General features: G+C 39.6%; 1 protein-coding gene across 1 annotated transcript in view; it reads left to right on the top strand.

Annotated features, from left to right (window-relative positions):
• The window catches only part of LOC139467968 (poly(ADP-ribose) glycohydrolase-like), a 29253-nt gene extending 23559 nt beyond the window's left edge, over window positions 1-5694 (top strand). Inside the window, exons 18-20 of the mRNA XM_071249585.1 lie at window positions 165-270; window positions 556-687; window positions 1657-5694. Of these exons, the coding sequence (XP_071105686.1) occupies window positions 165-270; window positions 556-687; window positions 1657-1931 (513 nt within the window). The 3' untranslated portion in view covers window positions 1932-5694. The remainder of the gene's footprint in view (window positions 1-164; window positions 271-555; window positions 688-1656) is intronic.
• The last annotated feature ends 11751 nt before the right edge of the window (window positions 5695-17445 follow it).

Here is a 17445-nt window from a genome sequence, read left to right as displayed (position 1 = left end):
TACCCTGTTAGTCGGGATCCTCCTTAATCGCTACCTTGTTAGTCAGGAGTATTATGTTTGTCAGAGAGTGTTTTGTGTGATGGTATTCAAAGTCTTCATGATGAACAGTTACGGGGAATATCAGCAGCTATGTATCTCTACTCACCCAGTTCTTTATGCCGCAGGCGTATGTGGGATTCCACTGTGGGGAGGAGTCCGCCAAAAACCTGTCGGCAGTCTGTACCGGCAACTGGGGGTGTGGCGCCTTTGGAGGGGACAAGAGTCTGAAAGGTAGGACTCCCACTTGTACTGCATACAGTTTAGTAGGGATTTATCTGGGATTTCAAAGTTAGGGAAAATATTTGGTTAAACATTTGGGCACATTTCTGAATTCTTATTTTCTTCAATTGGGAGTTTTTTTACCATGTCTTTGCCACTCTAGTGCAAGGAATAATCCCAGTTATTCTTAAAGATATCTTTCAATTTCACTTCCAGACCTGAAATGTGACCCTTCGTGCTATCATTGGCTTGTAATTGTTTGAAAAGTTGCTCACAAAGTGTTCATGTTGTGTTCAGCTCTCATCCAAATGATGGCCGCATCAGTTGCCAAGCGGGATGTCTGCTACTTCACATTTGATGACGATCACCTGACGGACCAGCTGTACAAAATACATGCCTTCATCAAGAATGAAAACGGGTTGGAAGTTGGTATGTATGTCAGTTATGTAGTTAGAAGTAAATGGGTTCTGCTGCTTGACTGTAGGGGACTTATACATATATGATTGTCCTTCAGTTGTCCAGCCTGTCAGACATATTGGCCACAACCTTTAATGTGAATTTCCCCATGGTTAGCCTTGTTAGAATAGTTCCTACACCATCTGTTTACACCCATCTCACTGCCAAGTAAGGATGGTACTTGGAGAGTCTTGTACCTGTTAGAGGCGATCACCCGATTCTTTCTTATTAGTATCACGTGGGATAGTGTGGTCCGATTTGCTGACTTGGTTGATGGTTGATCTTGTGTCCCAATGGCATAGTTTGATATTCATGATGTCAATCATGGTCCAGGTTTGATCATTTACAGACTGCCATCATGTAGCTTGAATATTGTTGAGTGTGGCATTGAACAAGGGTCAGGCCAATTCACAGCAAGTTTAAGTCAACTTACTCTGCTAATTCAAATGTTATTCTAGCAGTAAATGATCACCGAAACATTAATAGTAACAATGTCAAAGATTCATACATAGTTCTAAACTTCTACTACAATCCAGACTCTTTGCATGTCGTGATACATTTATGGCATAAAGCATTGCTTGGTCAAATAGATTCAATTATTTTGTAACGTTCTCAAAAACACACACGCATACATTCTCTCTCTCTCTCTCTCTCTCTCTCTCTCTCTCTCTCCCAGTCACCCACCCACCAACCCACTCACTCACTCACTCACTCACTCACTCAATCGCTCACTCACTCTCACCCACCCACCAACCCCCTCACTCACTCACTCACTCACTCACTCACTCACTCACTCACCCACTCACTCACTCTCTCCCAGTCACCCACCCACCAACCCACTCACTCACTCACTCACTCACTCACTCTCTCCCAGTCACCAACCCACCAACCCACTCACTCACTCACTCACTCACTCACTCACTCACTCACTCTGTGTTTCAGGCAATGTGATGCAGCTCATTGATCAGTACAGCCGCAATGTTATGCAGAAGACATGGTGGAACGCTAAACCAAAGAAGAACCTGTTTGAATACATAGTGGCAGCATTTGAAGGCACCCTTGATTCAGACACTACAGGGGATGACTTCAGTGAGGGAAGTCTGGAAGCCCAAGGAGACCTTGACGACAGTAACCATGGCAACGAAGAAAAAGTGGAGGTTGATATCACGCCGGATGAAAAGGTGATTGAGCCTGATTACAAGGCAAATACACCATAAGTGACTGGCATCAAATGGAGTTTACGTCAGCCAGATTGAATGAAGCTGTGATAAACATAAACTTGTGAAGACATGTATCATAATCACCAAGGGAGTCAGTCGGCCATCTTATCCCACCCTGACCATGTTGTAGACTCCTGTAATGAGTGTTTGCGGTTGTCTGGCTATGTATCAACCATAACTACAGAAGTATAAGCAGTGTGTGAAATAGTCTCAAAATATTGCTGTCCCGTTTCAAACTTCACTCGCTTAAAAAAGTGACATTCTTTTTTTCACAAGAAATTTGATTCTGTGAAGGTATCGATAAAATAATTCCAACCTGCAATTCATGAGTCAAACGTTATGATGGTTGGTATTTCTGATCTCGCAATGTCAATTCACTACCAATTTAATTTGATTAGATGGAAGAACTTTTTTATTTCGGTCAACTAAGAGGAGTGAATAAAACATTAAAACTTACTGTAACAAGATCAATAGCCAGTTTGGTTTGGAACATTTGAGAATATTTATCCCGACAAAATTTTGCTAGGCATGGGCTAGCAGTTATTTTGCACTCTGACTATAGGTAAATGCTAATTTATGAGGCTGGAAGTTAGACGAGACAGAGGTGGCAACGCCATTATGTGGGTAGCTATGTCAATCTGTGGTAGTGTAGTGATGTAGCAGCTAGATTGTAGTCGTGTACACAGTAGACTCCCCAGTCTTCCTTCCTCCATACAGAGGAGGGCAGTCGGGTAGCCTGGTGGTTAAAGCGTTCGCTCGTCATGCCGAAGACCCGGGTTCGATTCCCGACATGGGTACAATGTGTAAGGCCCATTTTTGGTGTCCCCCGCCGTGATATTGCTGGAATATTGCTAAAAGCGGCGTAAAACCAAACTCACTCACTCACTCACTCACTCATCCATACAGAAAGGGTTAAATACAGGCTGTGTGAAGCTATAATCAACAAGTAGGTTGTAAAAGCCAGTGTCTCCCACCTGTCTCCACACATACACAAGGGAGGCTGCAATATCCTCATGGAGTGTCACAGTGGATATAGCTTGGCAGCCACTGACTGCACCAGTCCTTAGTGTGGCTTCACTTCTGTCTTGATTACACCTTGTAGAGGGTGTGTCTTGATTAATTATATGCACCAAACTTACCCCACTCCATCTTCCCGAGGCAAGGGAGTTAGCTGACTGTGAAAGTCCAGTTTCCACCCTTGCTGAACTTTGTTGGAATTTTGTTGATCAATTGTAGCACCACCAGTGGCTAGTACGAGTTGTGTCTCTTCTATGTCCCTGCTACTGACCAATCAGATTCCACCTCTCACATCGTTTGCATTTGCTTCAAACAAAATGGGGGTGCCCAATCAAGACAATCTGATCGATAATCAAGATCTTTATTGCAATTAAACGGGTCTTACCTCGCAAAGTGCAGTCCTCATGTTGTTTACAAACTAGATGTCAATTTCATTACGTAAGTTTGATTGGATTTGGCAACCCCAAAATAACTCCATTATTCCAGCTTAGTTCGGCAAGGGCGGAAACTGGAATGTTATAGTCAGTTAACTCCCTTGCCTTGGCAAGATGACCCACTCACTCCCCCACTCCCTACCCACCTCAACTCGCTACTAGAGAGCCTGTCATGATTACACCCAAAAAGAACCTTCCGTGATTAATTATATGGTTACATGCACCAAACTTCCCCCCCAAAAAAAAAAAACCCCAACAACTCCCACTCCCACTTTGACTCCCCCAACAAGGGAGCATGGCTTGATTGCGTACCCCCTCCCACACCTCTAGGTATTTGCAGTAACATCCTTCATCGGCAGCTGGACGATGTGCAGAGATTTCACGTCTCAATATTAGTCAGCATCGCATAATAACCATGAAATAATTTACCATCTGCATGAAAGACAAAAAATTACCCATGTTGCAAACTTGTTCATACATGTTTTAGTAAAACACTGCATGGAAACCAGTTATTCCAATTGTGGGTGTTCTTACACTTGTTTTGAGTAGTATATATTTTCATCATAAACGATTATATCCGTTTCAGGAGTTTCCGAAATGTTGGTATACACTCTATCCAACTTGTCAACATCATGTAGAATCATTGTGTCAATTAATGAAATACCCTCGTACACCACTTTGTTAAAAATTGTTTTAGTTTTAGATGTTTATGTTGTGTGGGACATTTTAGTCAGTACTGTACAGTTTGTGTTATTTTATCCCTTCAGGCTTTCTCATGAACTATTTTATTTGGAAAACAGTTCCTTAAGTGGGGGTAGGGAATAGCTATGCCCAATAACTAGTCACAGGTAATTCACACCACCTTTTCACAGATCACATGTAATTTTTCCACCCTTTTCAAAATCATTGATAATTATCATGTAAATTAGTTCATACTTCATCGAAATAAGAATTGACCCATTTTTACTTCAATCTAATAGTGACTAAGCCATATCATTGACAAATTTATGTGTTTGTATGTATTAAGTAGGACTGCAGCTCATATTCTTGTGACATGTAAACTTGGTAACAACTTGTGAGACGGACCATAACGGACGTTTCTTGATAGTTTGGGGCTGTTCTATAAATTCACAACATAGAATTCTGATTTTGATATAAAAATGATAATCATGAGGGAAAAAAGACATTTCAAATAAAATGTTCAATTTATTGGCAAATTCATGATATCAGTACTGTTGAGAAATAACGTATCACAGCTAAGTGTTAGCGTGAAATATTGAACCACTGCAATTAAAAGCACCAATAATGTGTAACAAAATAAGTATTCCCTACCCGCATAATTGTGTTTACCTCTGTTTGTTCTTCATTACTGGGAATATATTGTCTACAGTCAACAACAGACACTGGTGACACGATAGTATGCAGCCAATGCCGCTAAACAAAGATCTGAGGACATCCCATTACAGGTTACTCTGACTGACCAATGGAATTACTGACAAGAAGTCGACATTAGCCAATCAGAAGGCAGCTTTCTCGTGCTTTACGGTACTAATTTCAAATTGGTGACTACGCTTCGAAACATATTTTGACAAATTCTCACATAAAATTTGAAACCTGAACAAAAGAACATGCTTGAATAACACATGGTCTAGATTTTATAGATTCAGTCATTAAGCCCGTAACAATCATTTGAAATACCCCGTTTTAAAGTTTTCGAGGTTGCATGATCAGAAATCACATTCCGACTGTCACTTTCATGATCTGGTAAGTGACACTCTGATTGGTCAGATGAAAGGTTGTTCTGACGTGACCCCTAATGGAATGTCCTCAGATCTTTGTTTAGCGGTAGAGAGAACTAAAGTCTGATTTTAATGAGATCGAGTATTTCAGAAGTTGAAGGTGTACATTTCCACACATTTTTAGATCATTTGACTGCTTTGTCATCTGGTTGTCCGTCCATTGTTAACTTTTACCTTTTTGACCTCTTCTCTGAAACTACAGGCCAATGGAGCTGAAACCTTGTATGAATAATCCCATCTATGGTATCTCTGACTAGTGATATCATAATTTATCATTTCTTCATAATTAAGGTGGATTATCAGTAGTTTTAATGTGTGAAGTTTGAAAGCTTGAGAATGGTGCAATGGCCGCTGGGAATGGAGTCTGAAACACAGAGCCACAAGGCCCTGTAGCTCACCTGACTTATGAAGATATAATGGCAGCCATATTTAGTATCTGAATTCTATATTATGTTTTTATTTGAATAGTTACTCGATGAGCAGGCAGTACACTAATTCGGGAGTTGATTTTTGTAAAAATCATCACATTTGTTATAGTGATGTCTCCATGCATGAGGTATGTGTGTTTACCAATGTTGGCCCACATCTTTGCAATCCGCAAGCCTCAAATGAACACAAGGTGGCTGGGAAGCCTAGCGGTGTAAACATTCACTCCTCACAACGAAGACCTGGGTTCGATTCCTCACATGGGTACAATATCTGAAGCCCATATCTTGTCTCCCGCCAAGATGTTGCTGGAACGAAATCAGCATAAAACGCAACTCACTTATTCGTAATGAACACTGGGTAAGGGGTCTCAAAGCTTATGTGCCTACACAGTTTACAAGCATTCACCTCATAGTATCCATGAACATGAGGAAGTATGGAGGGTGTCCAGTTGAGTGATAATTTTCAACCAGTGCTTTAAAACCATATATTTCATTTTAATTGTCTTAATCTTACATCCAGTTACCAACAAAATCCCGTGATTTTCATCCCATTAGTCGGTGAAATGTTTAAGGATCAGTTGTGTAATAGTTTATTGTCCATCTCTGTTTTTGTCCCAGTTTGGTGCTGACAACAATTTTAATGACATTTTGATGATCAATACATTTCATTAACTATGTTCCATTTTATGAGAATCATCCAATCATTATGAGAAATCTATAGACGCAGTTTCATTTTGTCATTGAAACATGAATTTGTGGCGCCCGATATTGCTACTATGTTGCCCTTTGGAGATTCTTGGTTGAAATAAGGCCTCAGCAGTCTATGCTTATTGACTGAATGGATTAGGTTGTCAGACTCGGTGACTTGGTTGGATGTCATCGCACCCCAATGGCATGGATTGTTGCTTATATCAATCACTCGTTTATTTACATGCCACCATGTTATTTCTGCAATGTTTCTGACTGCAGTGTGTACAACAAAAACAGCAATAGCACAGTGAGTGAGTGAGAGAGTTGGGTTTAATGCCGATTTTAACAGTATTCCAGTTTTATCACAGCGTGTCAGCTTAATGTGGGAGGAAAGCCCGAAGTGATGCAGGTCTCGGATGTTTACCACTTCGGTGAAACCCACGAGCACGGGTATTGTGCTGACAAACCTAGAAACATAATCAGGCAAACGGGGATTTGAACCCACAATCATAGGTTTCAGGCATGCCCCCAAGGCACAGATGAAGGGTCACACTCACATCAGTGGATGGAGCAACAGTCAGCTATATTCCAGCAATATCACCGAAGGCTGTAAATAGTCCTGGCAATATGAACCATTGGTCCATTAAGATGATCAATCAACATCAACAGCCCGTTGACATATATTGTAACCACTAGGGCCTACTTGCACAAAGCAGTCTTAACGCTATAACCATAGCAAACATATTTATTATAGACTTGGCACAAACACTGCTTTGTGCAAGAGGGCCCAGATCCTCATCAGATGACTTTTACAACAGGCATGGGATACTGGTGACTTGTTCATCCACCGATCCATAGGACAGTCTGATATCAAGGCTGTGCAACCTACAGGTCATCGTGATCTAAGATAGCTGAAGTATTATAGACAAAGACACAATGCATTATGCACTCACTGAGCCCTCATAAAGAAGGTAGCCAATATTACCCACCTGTGTTCCACAATAGTCCTCACCACTTGAAATAGAATCACTTGAAATGATTAATTAACAAAGATAGCATCATGTGTGCTAATACTTATCAAATGAAAACAAGTCTTGACAGCAATTAGGAATATTACTTACAGTAATGATTAGAAATGAAAAGTGCGCTTTTAAAAAAATATCCATTTTCCTGGCAATAAACATCTTCATATGATCACATTTTGATCACGTGGTTACAATCTGACTGAGGATCGTCAGTCATGTGAATCTGCTTTGTGATTCTATTTCATGTGGCGAGGACTATAGTTAGGACGATGTCAGTCTTCTAGCAGTGTCTTGGTGTACCAATAGTAATAAGTATACCATCCATACCAATTGGCTTGTCATTGTCATGTTGGTCTGTAAATGTTGCATGTTTTTGTAAATGACTTGAAAATGTAAATAAATGTGTGTATAATTCATAAGGTATGTAAAAATCACGTAATTATTGTCATGAATAACTTATTGTGGTAGACATTGTGTGATGTGTACGATTTGTTTATGATTTTATGTCACAAATAAACATGTCCCTTTGTAATCATTTTGTGAACAACATCCAATAATAGTGAAACCATGCATCACCTGTTGTTTTATTTGGTATCCATGCTGTTCCAAGACATCATACTACTCACTGATAGTGCTTATGCTTTTAACCAGGGGTGCATGGTAGAGTGAGATCTACGCTGTAGGTCTTCCCGTGGCAAGGGAGTTAACTGTAAGAGTCCAGTTTAAACCCTTGCCGAACCAGGCTGGAATTTCATCGCACAAGCGCCACCAGTGGCAATTATGAATTATGTTCCTTCTATTTCCCTCCTGTTGACCAATCAGATTTCACATCTCATACCACTTACATTTACTTCAAACAAAATGGCGGCGCTCAGTCGAGACAATCAGATCAATAATCAATGTCTTTTCAGTGATAAAATGGGTGCTACCCTGGAAAGTACATCAAATCACTTGAGCACCTTGACTTAAAGCATGAAAAGATTTCGAAAACATCTGTTGACGCCCAGTTGACGGTACATGTCATCTGCAAATCCCACAATTGACCAAAATCCTCATGGCAGTCACCATGTTGATTACGAACTAAATGTTGATTTTTTATGTGATTTTTATTGGACTATGCATAGACTCATTAGTTAAGCAGAAATATAACTCCATAATCCCAGCCTAGTTCGGCAAGGATGGAAACCAGACGTTTATAGTCTGTTACCTCCCTGACAAGCAGGCTTGTTTCATTGCCCAGTTGGGGCAAACCCTGTTGTTTTAATGTAACTTTCTGCACAAAACATAGGTTTAGATTTTACTGTGAACTTAGATTTTACTGTGGAATCCAGTTCTTTGCCCAAAATATGCAAACTACTGCTTATTTTCGTGGTTGATCATCTTTTAAATATTTGGGTTGTTGAACACATCAGTATGTGCTGATGTTAACACACACATGCACGCACACACACACACACACACGCACACACACACATTTTCTATGATTCGTACTTTCATGAGTAATGCTAATCTTAAATCTATGATATCTTGGTGAAAGCTCCATGATATTTTTATTATTTTTTCATTATGAAGCTTGTGATTCTGTCAATCTGGAACAGTTTGTTTCTTCTGACTTCGCATCCTGTGCATCTTCCCGAGGCAAGGGAGTTAGTTTCTTATATAAGTCGAGCATCCACCCTTGCCAAACTAGTCAGGAATTCCGTGGCTCGATTGTAGCACCACCAGTGGCTATTACTAGATGCATCCCTTCTGTACCCCTCCTTTTGACCAATCAGATTCCACCTATTATATTTCTGGCATTTGCTATAAAGAAAATGGCAGAGCCCAGTCTAGATGATCTGATCGACAATCAAGATCTATATTGTAACAAAATGGGTCTTGCCTTGAGAATTGCATCACATTACTTGATCACCTTGATTAAAACATGAAAAGATTTGATAAGATCTGTTGATGCCCAGTTGGCGGTAAACATGCTTTGCAAATCCTGCAGTCGACTCATATCTGCCCGTCAGTTTACGAACTTGATGTCCATTTCATTACACGATTTTGATTGGACTGTGCATAGACTCGTCAGTCCAGCCAAAACAGAACTCCGAAATTCCAACCTAGTTCGGCAAGGGTAACAGGGGTTCTCTAAGCTGCATCCATAAACCAAATAATAAGCTACATACAGTGTAGCATCCTACAACATACATACATACAGAATGTTTAGTACAGATCATTATGTCATAGATGGAAGTCTGCTAAAAGTGGCCTGAAACCCTTTTCACTCACTCATACATGTGGCATCCAGGGTTAGAAATTGGCACTGGTCCTATAGTCCTGGCTAAACTGCCCAATAGTAAATTAAGGTATCATAAGGACTAGTAGAAATTTGCCATTTTTAAGGGTTTTGCTATATGTTATCATTATAAGGACTAGTGGACTGAAACTGTTAGTTTCTACCGCTGGGCATCAGGTAGTGTGGTACTTAATTACAGGAGTGTGCATTTCGCTGTATAATGGGAATGCAGGTTTGATAGTCATTTGAATGGCTAAGAAACTAGTGATCAGTGTGCAAATAATGTGCAGTGCAACCTTGACATGTTCATATTTCCTGTTCAGCTGCTGTGCTGATAATATTGTAACTATATTTCATTTGGATGTCAAAAATATGACATGATCTGTTTAAGGCAATGAAAATTCCACTCACATTTTGAAGTGAAAAATTGTGTTGATCTGGATGGTAGCATTCCCCATAAAATCGCCCAGGTTAACCAATTTTTGGATTAAAGAATTATGGTATTGAGTAATATAACTTAGTATTCATGCCCAGCCGTAATGGTTCAGAAGGTGGGTTTTCTGGATTTACGAGGGTCTGGACTGTCAGTATATCTATTGACATAGTCTATCACTGCCACAAGTTATTGATATTGCGGTACTAATTTCCACATTTGCATGTATTAACCTTGGTTTGAGTGCCATATTGTTGATATTTGATGCAATATGTTCAAAGGATTTCAAATAGTTCTTTTGAGTTAAAGATTTCCATCAGCATGATCAGACAATTGTTTGTTTACTTTTCTATAAAATTTGTTTTCAACTCTATTTACATTTGTAAGAAAATCATTGATTTTAAGCATGAAAATACCATGTTTGAATTTCTTTATCTGTATTCAGTAGGTTTACCACCAGAATGTATGGCTATATGTATATTTCGAATGTCAGATGTAAAATATAATGTAAAATTCAATTCAATAATGTTATTTCTAAGGACAGAACTAAGCGCCGTGATGAAATAATTTGTTGTCAAACCAGTCAGAGATAATGAGATGCTTCAATAAATATTTTTTTGAAATCTGTTTTTCTTGTCAGTTTGTTTCCCATGCATAGAGGATCTTTTCCTCCTTATAATAACCTGAGACAGCACTTTATGTCTACTTGAAAAAGCCCTTTGTCCTCCTGAAGCAGCCCTTTTTGTCCAGCTGAAGCAGCCCTTTATGTCCTCCTGAAGCAAAACCTTGATGTCCATCTGAAGCAACCCATTATGTCCTCCTGAAACAGCCCTTTAAGTTCTCCTTAAACAGCACTTTATGTCCTCCTGAAACAGCTCTTTATGTCCTCCTGAAACAGCTCTTTATGTCCTCCTGAAACAGCCCATTATGTCCTTCTGAAACAGCACTTTATGTCCTCCTGAAACAGCACTTTATGTCCTCCTGAAACAGCCCATTATGTCCTCCTGAAACAGCTCTTTATGTCCTCCTGAAACAGCTCTTTATGTTCTCCTGAAACAGACCTTTATGTCCTCCTGAAACAGACCTATATGTTCTCCTGAAACAGCACTTTATGTCCTTCTGAAACAGCACTTTATGTCCTTCTGAAACAGCTCTTTATGTCCTCCTGAAACAGCTCTTTATGTTCTCCTGAAACAGACCTTTATGTCCTCCTGAAACAGACCTATATGTTCTCCTGAAACAGCACTTTATGTCCTTCTGAAACAGCACTTTATGTCCTCCTGAAACAGCCCATTATGTCCTCCTGAAACAGCCCATTATGTCCTTCTGAAACAGCACTTTATGTCCTTCTGAAACAGCACTTTATGTCCTCCTGAAACAGCTCTTTATGTCCTCCTGAAACAGCCCATTATGTCCTTCTGAAACAGCACTTTATGTCCTCCTGAAACAGACCTTTATGTCCTCCTGAAACAGCCCATTATGTCCTCCTGAAACAGCCCATTATGTCCTCCTGAAACAGCACTTTATGTCCTCCTGAAACAGACCTTTATGTCCTCCTGAAACAGCCCATTATGTCCTCCTGAAACAGCACTTTATGTCCTCCTGAAACAGACCTTTATGTCCTCCTGAAACAGCCCATTATGTCCTCCTGAAACAGCCCTTTATGTCCATCGGTAGCAGCCCTTTTTGTCCACCTGAAGCAGCCCTCTATGTCCTGAAGCAACTCTTTTTGTCCACCTGAAGCAACCCTTTTGTCCCCCTGAAACATCCCATTATGTCCTCCTGAAACAGCACTTTATGTTCTCCTGAAACAGCCCTTTATGTTCTTAAACAGCCCATTATGTTCTCCTGAAACAGCCCATTATGTTCTCCTGAAACAGCACTTTATGTCCATTGGAAGCAGCACTTTATGTTCTCCTGAAACAGCACTTTATGTTCTCCTGAAACTGCACTTTATGTTCTCCTGAAACTGCACTTTATGTCCTCCTGAAACAGCCCTTTATGTCCATCGGAAGCAGCCCTATATGTCCTGAAATAGCCTGTTATGTCCTCCTGAAACAGCCCTTTATGTTCTCCTGAAACAGACCTTTATGTCCTCCTGAAACAGCCCTTTATGTTCTCCTGAAACAGACCTTTATGTCCTCCTGAAACAGCCCTTTATGTTCTCCTGAAACAGACCTTTATGTCCTCCTGAAACAGACCTTTATGTCCTCCTGAAACAGCTCTTTATGTCCATTAGAAGAAACCCTATATGTCCTCCTAAAACAGCCCTTTATGTTCTCCTGAAACAGCACTTTATGTCCACCTGAAGCAGCCCTCTATGTCCTCCTGAAGCAACTCTTTTTGTCCACCTGAAGCAACCCTTTTTGTCCACCTGAAACATCCGTTATGACCACCAAATCAAATTCTGCCTCACAAACACTTTGATTAGTATGAACATGGACAAAGACCTTTAAATTACCAATGATAGCATGTTTTTACTGTATTTGCCATAACAAGTACACCAGCCACTTAGAAAATTGTTCTAACATTCATGATGCTAAAAGTTAGACAAGATGATTAACAAGTTTAATTGCATCTTATAGTTACCATAAATACTGTGATAAATACAGTATTGTTGAGGGAGATTTTCTTATGATTATGACAACCTGGAATTGACAATAACAGGCTATATATTTTACCCTTGATCCTGTGCGCTTTCAGTGATTCAGTAAAAAATTACCCACATCTTAATTCCTCGGTTGTGTAGTGCAACGATTGAAAGAAACTAATCTGAGACCATCATAATACCAAGAATAAAATTCTCAGACATGTCCTTTGTCAAGTTGCTTTTTTTTAGATATGTATTTAAAAAAATTAAATATGTCAAGGTAATTTTTCATGCATTGTATTTTATGTAAAAATGTGTATTGTACACAAGAAAATACACACTGTTTTTATGGTGCTTATACAAATTACTTGCCAATTGGCATAAATATTGGTCAGGGGCACTTAATGGCAAATACAGTACTTGGGAGTATTGCAGTTTACCTGGTAATGATGTACAGCGATCCAGAGCAAGACCAGTCCCCTGACGTGACTCAGTGTTGGTGCATGATGAGGATCAATGGCAGCAAGCAGTGCAGTGTGCTGTGCAGAGTTGCATCACTTAGCCATGCCAGGATCCAATGATACAATATATATAAGATTTGCCAATAATGATCCTTTGGCTGTCAGCCCCATACTAACACATTATTAAGTGTTGAGTTTTCTAGAAAGTAATTATGATGAAGGTCTGGTTACAATTAATTATCATTGTGAGTTTAACATCTTTAACTTACTTTGTATTCAGGATCTCTAGGGTTAGTGTACAACTTTAACAGTTAAGTTAAACATGAAGTTAAGGTTCTACTACACCAAATCAGAACCAGTTTAGACAGTGCGTTTTTTGTAGGGAGCCTTCAGTGCAGATAGAGGGATATCTGCAGGCTGTGATTGGAGGATATTCTGTAAGATTATTATGTCTTTCAAATGTACATCCATCCAGTTATTAAAACATTCACTCATTGTATACATCACAATTAATGCATACATAGCATCAGAGGCTTCAAAATTAAGTGAATGTATTCATCTGCTGGAAGGCTGGTGCAGATGTTAGGACGATGTCAGTCTTCTAGCAGTGTCTTGGCGTACCAATAGTAATAAGTATACCATCCATACCAATTGGCTTGTCATTGTCATGTTGGTCTGTAAATGTGGCATGTTTTTGTAAATGACTTGAAAATGTAAATAAATGTGTGTGTAATTCATAAGGTATGTAAGAATCACGTAATTATTGTCATGAATAACTTATTGTGGTAGACATTGTGTGATGTGTACGATTTGTTTATGATATTATGTCACAAATAAACATGTCCCTTTGTGAACAACATCCAATAATAGTGAAACCATGCATCTCCTGTTGTTTTATTTGGTATCCATGCTGTTCCAAGACATCATACTACTCACTGATAGTGCTTATTCTTATAACCAGGAGTGCATGGTAGAGTGAGATCTGCGCTGTACGTCTTCGCGTGGCAAGGGAGTTAACTGTAAGAGTCCAGTCTGGAACCAGACTGGAATTTCGTCGCACAAGCGCCACCAGTGGCAATTATGAATTATCTTCCTTCTAAGTCCCTCCTGTTGACCAATCAGATTTCATCTCTCATACCACTTACATTTACTTCAAACAAAATGGCAGCGCTCAATCGAGAACTCACTGCGCAGAAGTATGTCCCTTAGTTGTGCCAGGATATGCTGATGACAGATTTAAATTCTAACTTTGCTCTGATTATGATCCTTGGTTTGTCAGCACTACACCAATGTTTGTGGGTTTCACCAAAGTGATAATTTACAAGCAGTAATGATCTGCCCTGTCACCCAACACACTACAATTCTCTTTGTAGAGTTGCGGGCCGGAAACCTATGATCATGGCTTTTGGATCCCAGTTCGCCCTGATTATCTTTCTAGGCATCTTCCAGAGTCAAGGGAGATAACTGACTGTAGACGTCAAGTTTCCACCCTTGCCAAACTAGACTGGAATTGTCGTGGCTCGATCACAGCACCACCAGTAGCTATTATGTGTTATGTCCCTTCTATGTCCCTCACTTTGATGAATCAGATTTCACCTCTCATATCACTTGCACTGCTGACAAAATGGGGGTGCCCTATCAAGACAATCTGATCGATAATCGAGATCTTTATTGTAATAAAATAGGTTCTACCTCGCGAAGTACATCAAATCACTTGAGCACCTTGATTAAGAGCATGAAAAGATTTGGAAAACAACTGTTAATGTCCACTTAATGGTCTACATGATCTGCAATCTGCAATCGACCGAAATCTGCACTGCGGCCATGTTTACCAAAGTGTTCAATGTCTTAGACCTGCATCACTTTGGACTTTCCTTCCACATTTATCTGATGCAACCTCATATGACTCAGAGCCTCATTAAACCAAATTCACTAATTTTCCTCATTAAAATGTAATTGTAAAAACCCAAGTCCCAAAGTAAGACTATACAATATGTTACATGTCACAGTTATTAGACAGCCTACATGGTCTAGTGGATAGAACATCTGCCCAGAGAGTGGAATGTCAGTTCAATCCCCTCTTACCATCTCTTACCAAAACATGTAAAAAAAATGGTAGTTGTTGTTTCCCTGCCTGGCACTCAACATTAAGGGGATTACACATGGACTGGTCGGCTTGGAATCAATACACTTTGTCTGAGTGGGGTATCCATGTCAAAGTGTTGCTAGCATCTCAGAGTGCTAGCTCTATAAAACAGATATTAGTCTGCACACACACTCACATGCATTCACGTTGCCATAAATGCAATAATCTTGAACATAAATGCAATAATCTTGAACATAAATGCAATAATCTTGAACGTGACATTTAACCCCATGTCTACTCGCAGTGATTTCACCAGGCATCATTACTTGTGTGATAAGCAATATCATTGTTTTGCGAATTTGTAATACTTCATCAATTCATTTAAGATTGAAGTGAAATTTGGAATAACTCACTGTCACCTTCACATTGTCAATGTTAACTTTATGGCTCCATGTTTGCCTTCCACTGATTAGAACCCAATTTCTTCTCATAAACTACATCTTCCTTAGGCAAGGGAATTAACTGACTATAAAAGTCCAGTTGCACCCTTGCTGAACTAGGCTGGATATCTGGGCTTAATCCTCGTACCAGTGGCTATTATGAGTAACATGGGCGGATACAGAGGGGGGTGCGCACCCCCCCTTTTTATTTAAAAACAAATCGTTATTTCTGTATAAATTACCACCAAAGACAATAAATAGATCTTAATTGTGCACCCCCCCTTTTCAAAAAAGCTGTATCCGCCCATGAGTAATGTCCCTTCTATGTCCCTCCTATTGACCTATCAGATTCCACCTCTCACATCACTTGCATTTGCTTCAAACAAAATGCGACTATGCTTGTTGTAAGAGGCGACTAACGGGATCGGGTGGTCAGGCTCGCTGACTTGGTTGATGCATGTCATTGATCCCAATTGCGAAGATCAATGCTCTTGATGTCAATCACTGGATTGTCTGGTCCAGGCACGGTTATTTACATATGGCTCGAATATTGCTGAGTGCAGCGTTAAACAGCAAACAAACAAACAATCAGTGATCATCCTGTTGTTTAGATTACTGGCTTCACTCTTTTGTTTATGCCAAATATCCATCTGTTTTCAACAATAGATTTCTCAGTAGTTTATTTATAAGGTCATGCCCAATGATACAGGTTTCACGTGGGACATAACGTTTTCAAGATAACCTTTTTCAATGTCACTGTTAATATGTTTCTGAGTGTCTGTTTACATGATTTAGACTGGAATTGTAGATATTTGGGAAATATGACTTTAAAATAGCTGGTTTCTACATAGACAACAAACAACAAGGTCACTGAAAAAGGTTACCATATATTAAGTGTTGTAAGAACTTGAAAAATAAAAATAACGGTGTCCAAGTGATGGGTATATATCAAAGAATAAAGGTGAGCTTCTGAACCTGTGGTAGTCAGCTTAAACATTCCTGTTATTTAAATGTTTATCCAAATTAATTCTTATTGGTGGGGGAAAATATCTAACCCATACTATATTCACTACTCTGCCTATAGCAAACAGTGGCTGTTTAACAAAAGGGAAAACACAATAGTTTTATGGCTAAATGTCTCCAACTCATAAAGATTCTGCAGCACAAGTACAGTAAGGAACCAGTCTCTGTGAGAATAGTCCCCATGCAGACAATATAGATAAATCTGTGTCCACATGTTGGGTTGAACATTTTATGGATCTTCCATTCCTAGTGACATTTTTTTCACATGTCAGATATAAATCAATGGAACTATTTAACAAAGGAAATCACCTGAGACACCTTTCTTTAATTGTTCATCGTTCAGAAAAGTATTCTATAACTCTAGTTCTAGTTGCCTTGATCCTTACACAACTAGCTGATAACACGTTTACATTTTGAGTACCAACACGTTTACAGGAAAGTCTGTTTTAATTTTTTCGACATCAAAGACTGAACCCAGTGTTCGTTTTTGGTCGACAGACAACAACATGAGGACGAATTATTCTATTAATAGAACTGATAATACCATGAACCAATCAGATACTAGTCACGTGGTAGGTTTCGGCCAATGCATGAGATGCGGGGATTCCCCGATAGGAATCCCCCAATGGCGGATGAAGTGCAACGACCAAAAATACAAATTGTAATTACCAGATTTCATAAAGCTGAGAACATTTCGAAAACACAACGTCTGTTAGTATAGTCGAGTGGAAAAGGGAGACATCTTCCCGACATTAGATGCGCCCTCTGGGCCCCCTGTACAACAAGAAATAAAGACAAACACAA

Source organism: Haliotis cracherodii, unplaced genomic scaffold (assembly GCF_022045235.1).
Source record: "Haliotis cracherodii isolate W230 unplaced genomic scaffold, xgHalCrac1.p SCAF_2, whole genome shotgun sequence".
Lineage (NCBI taxonomy): Eukaryota > Metazoa > Mollusca > Gastropoda > Lepetellida > Haliotidae > Haliotis > Haliotis cracherodii.
This window is presented reverse-complemented; position numbering and strand designations above follow the sequence as displayed.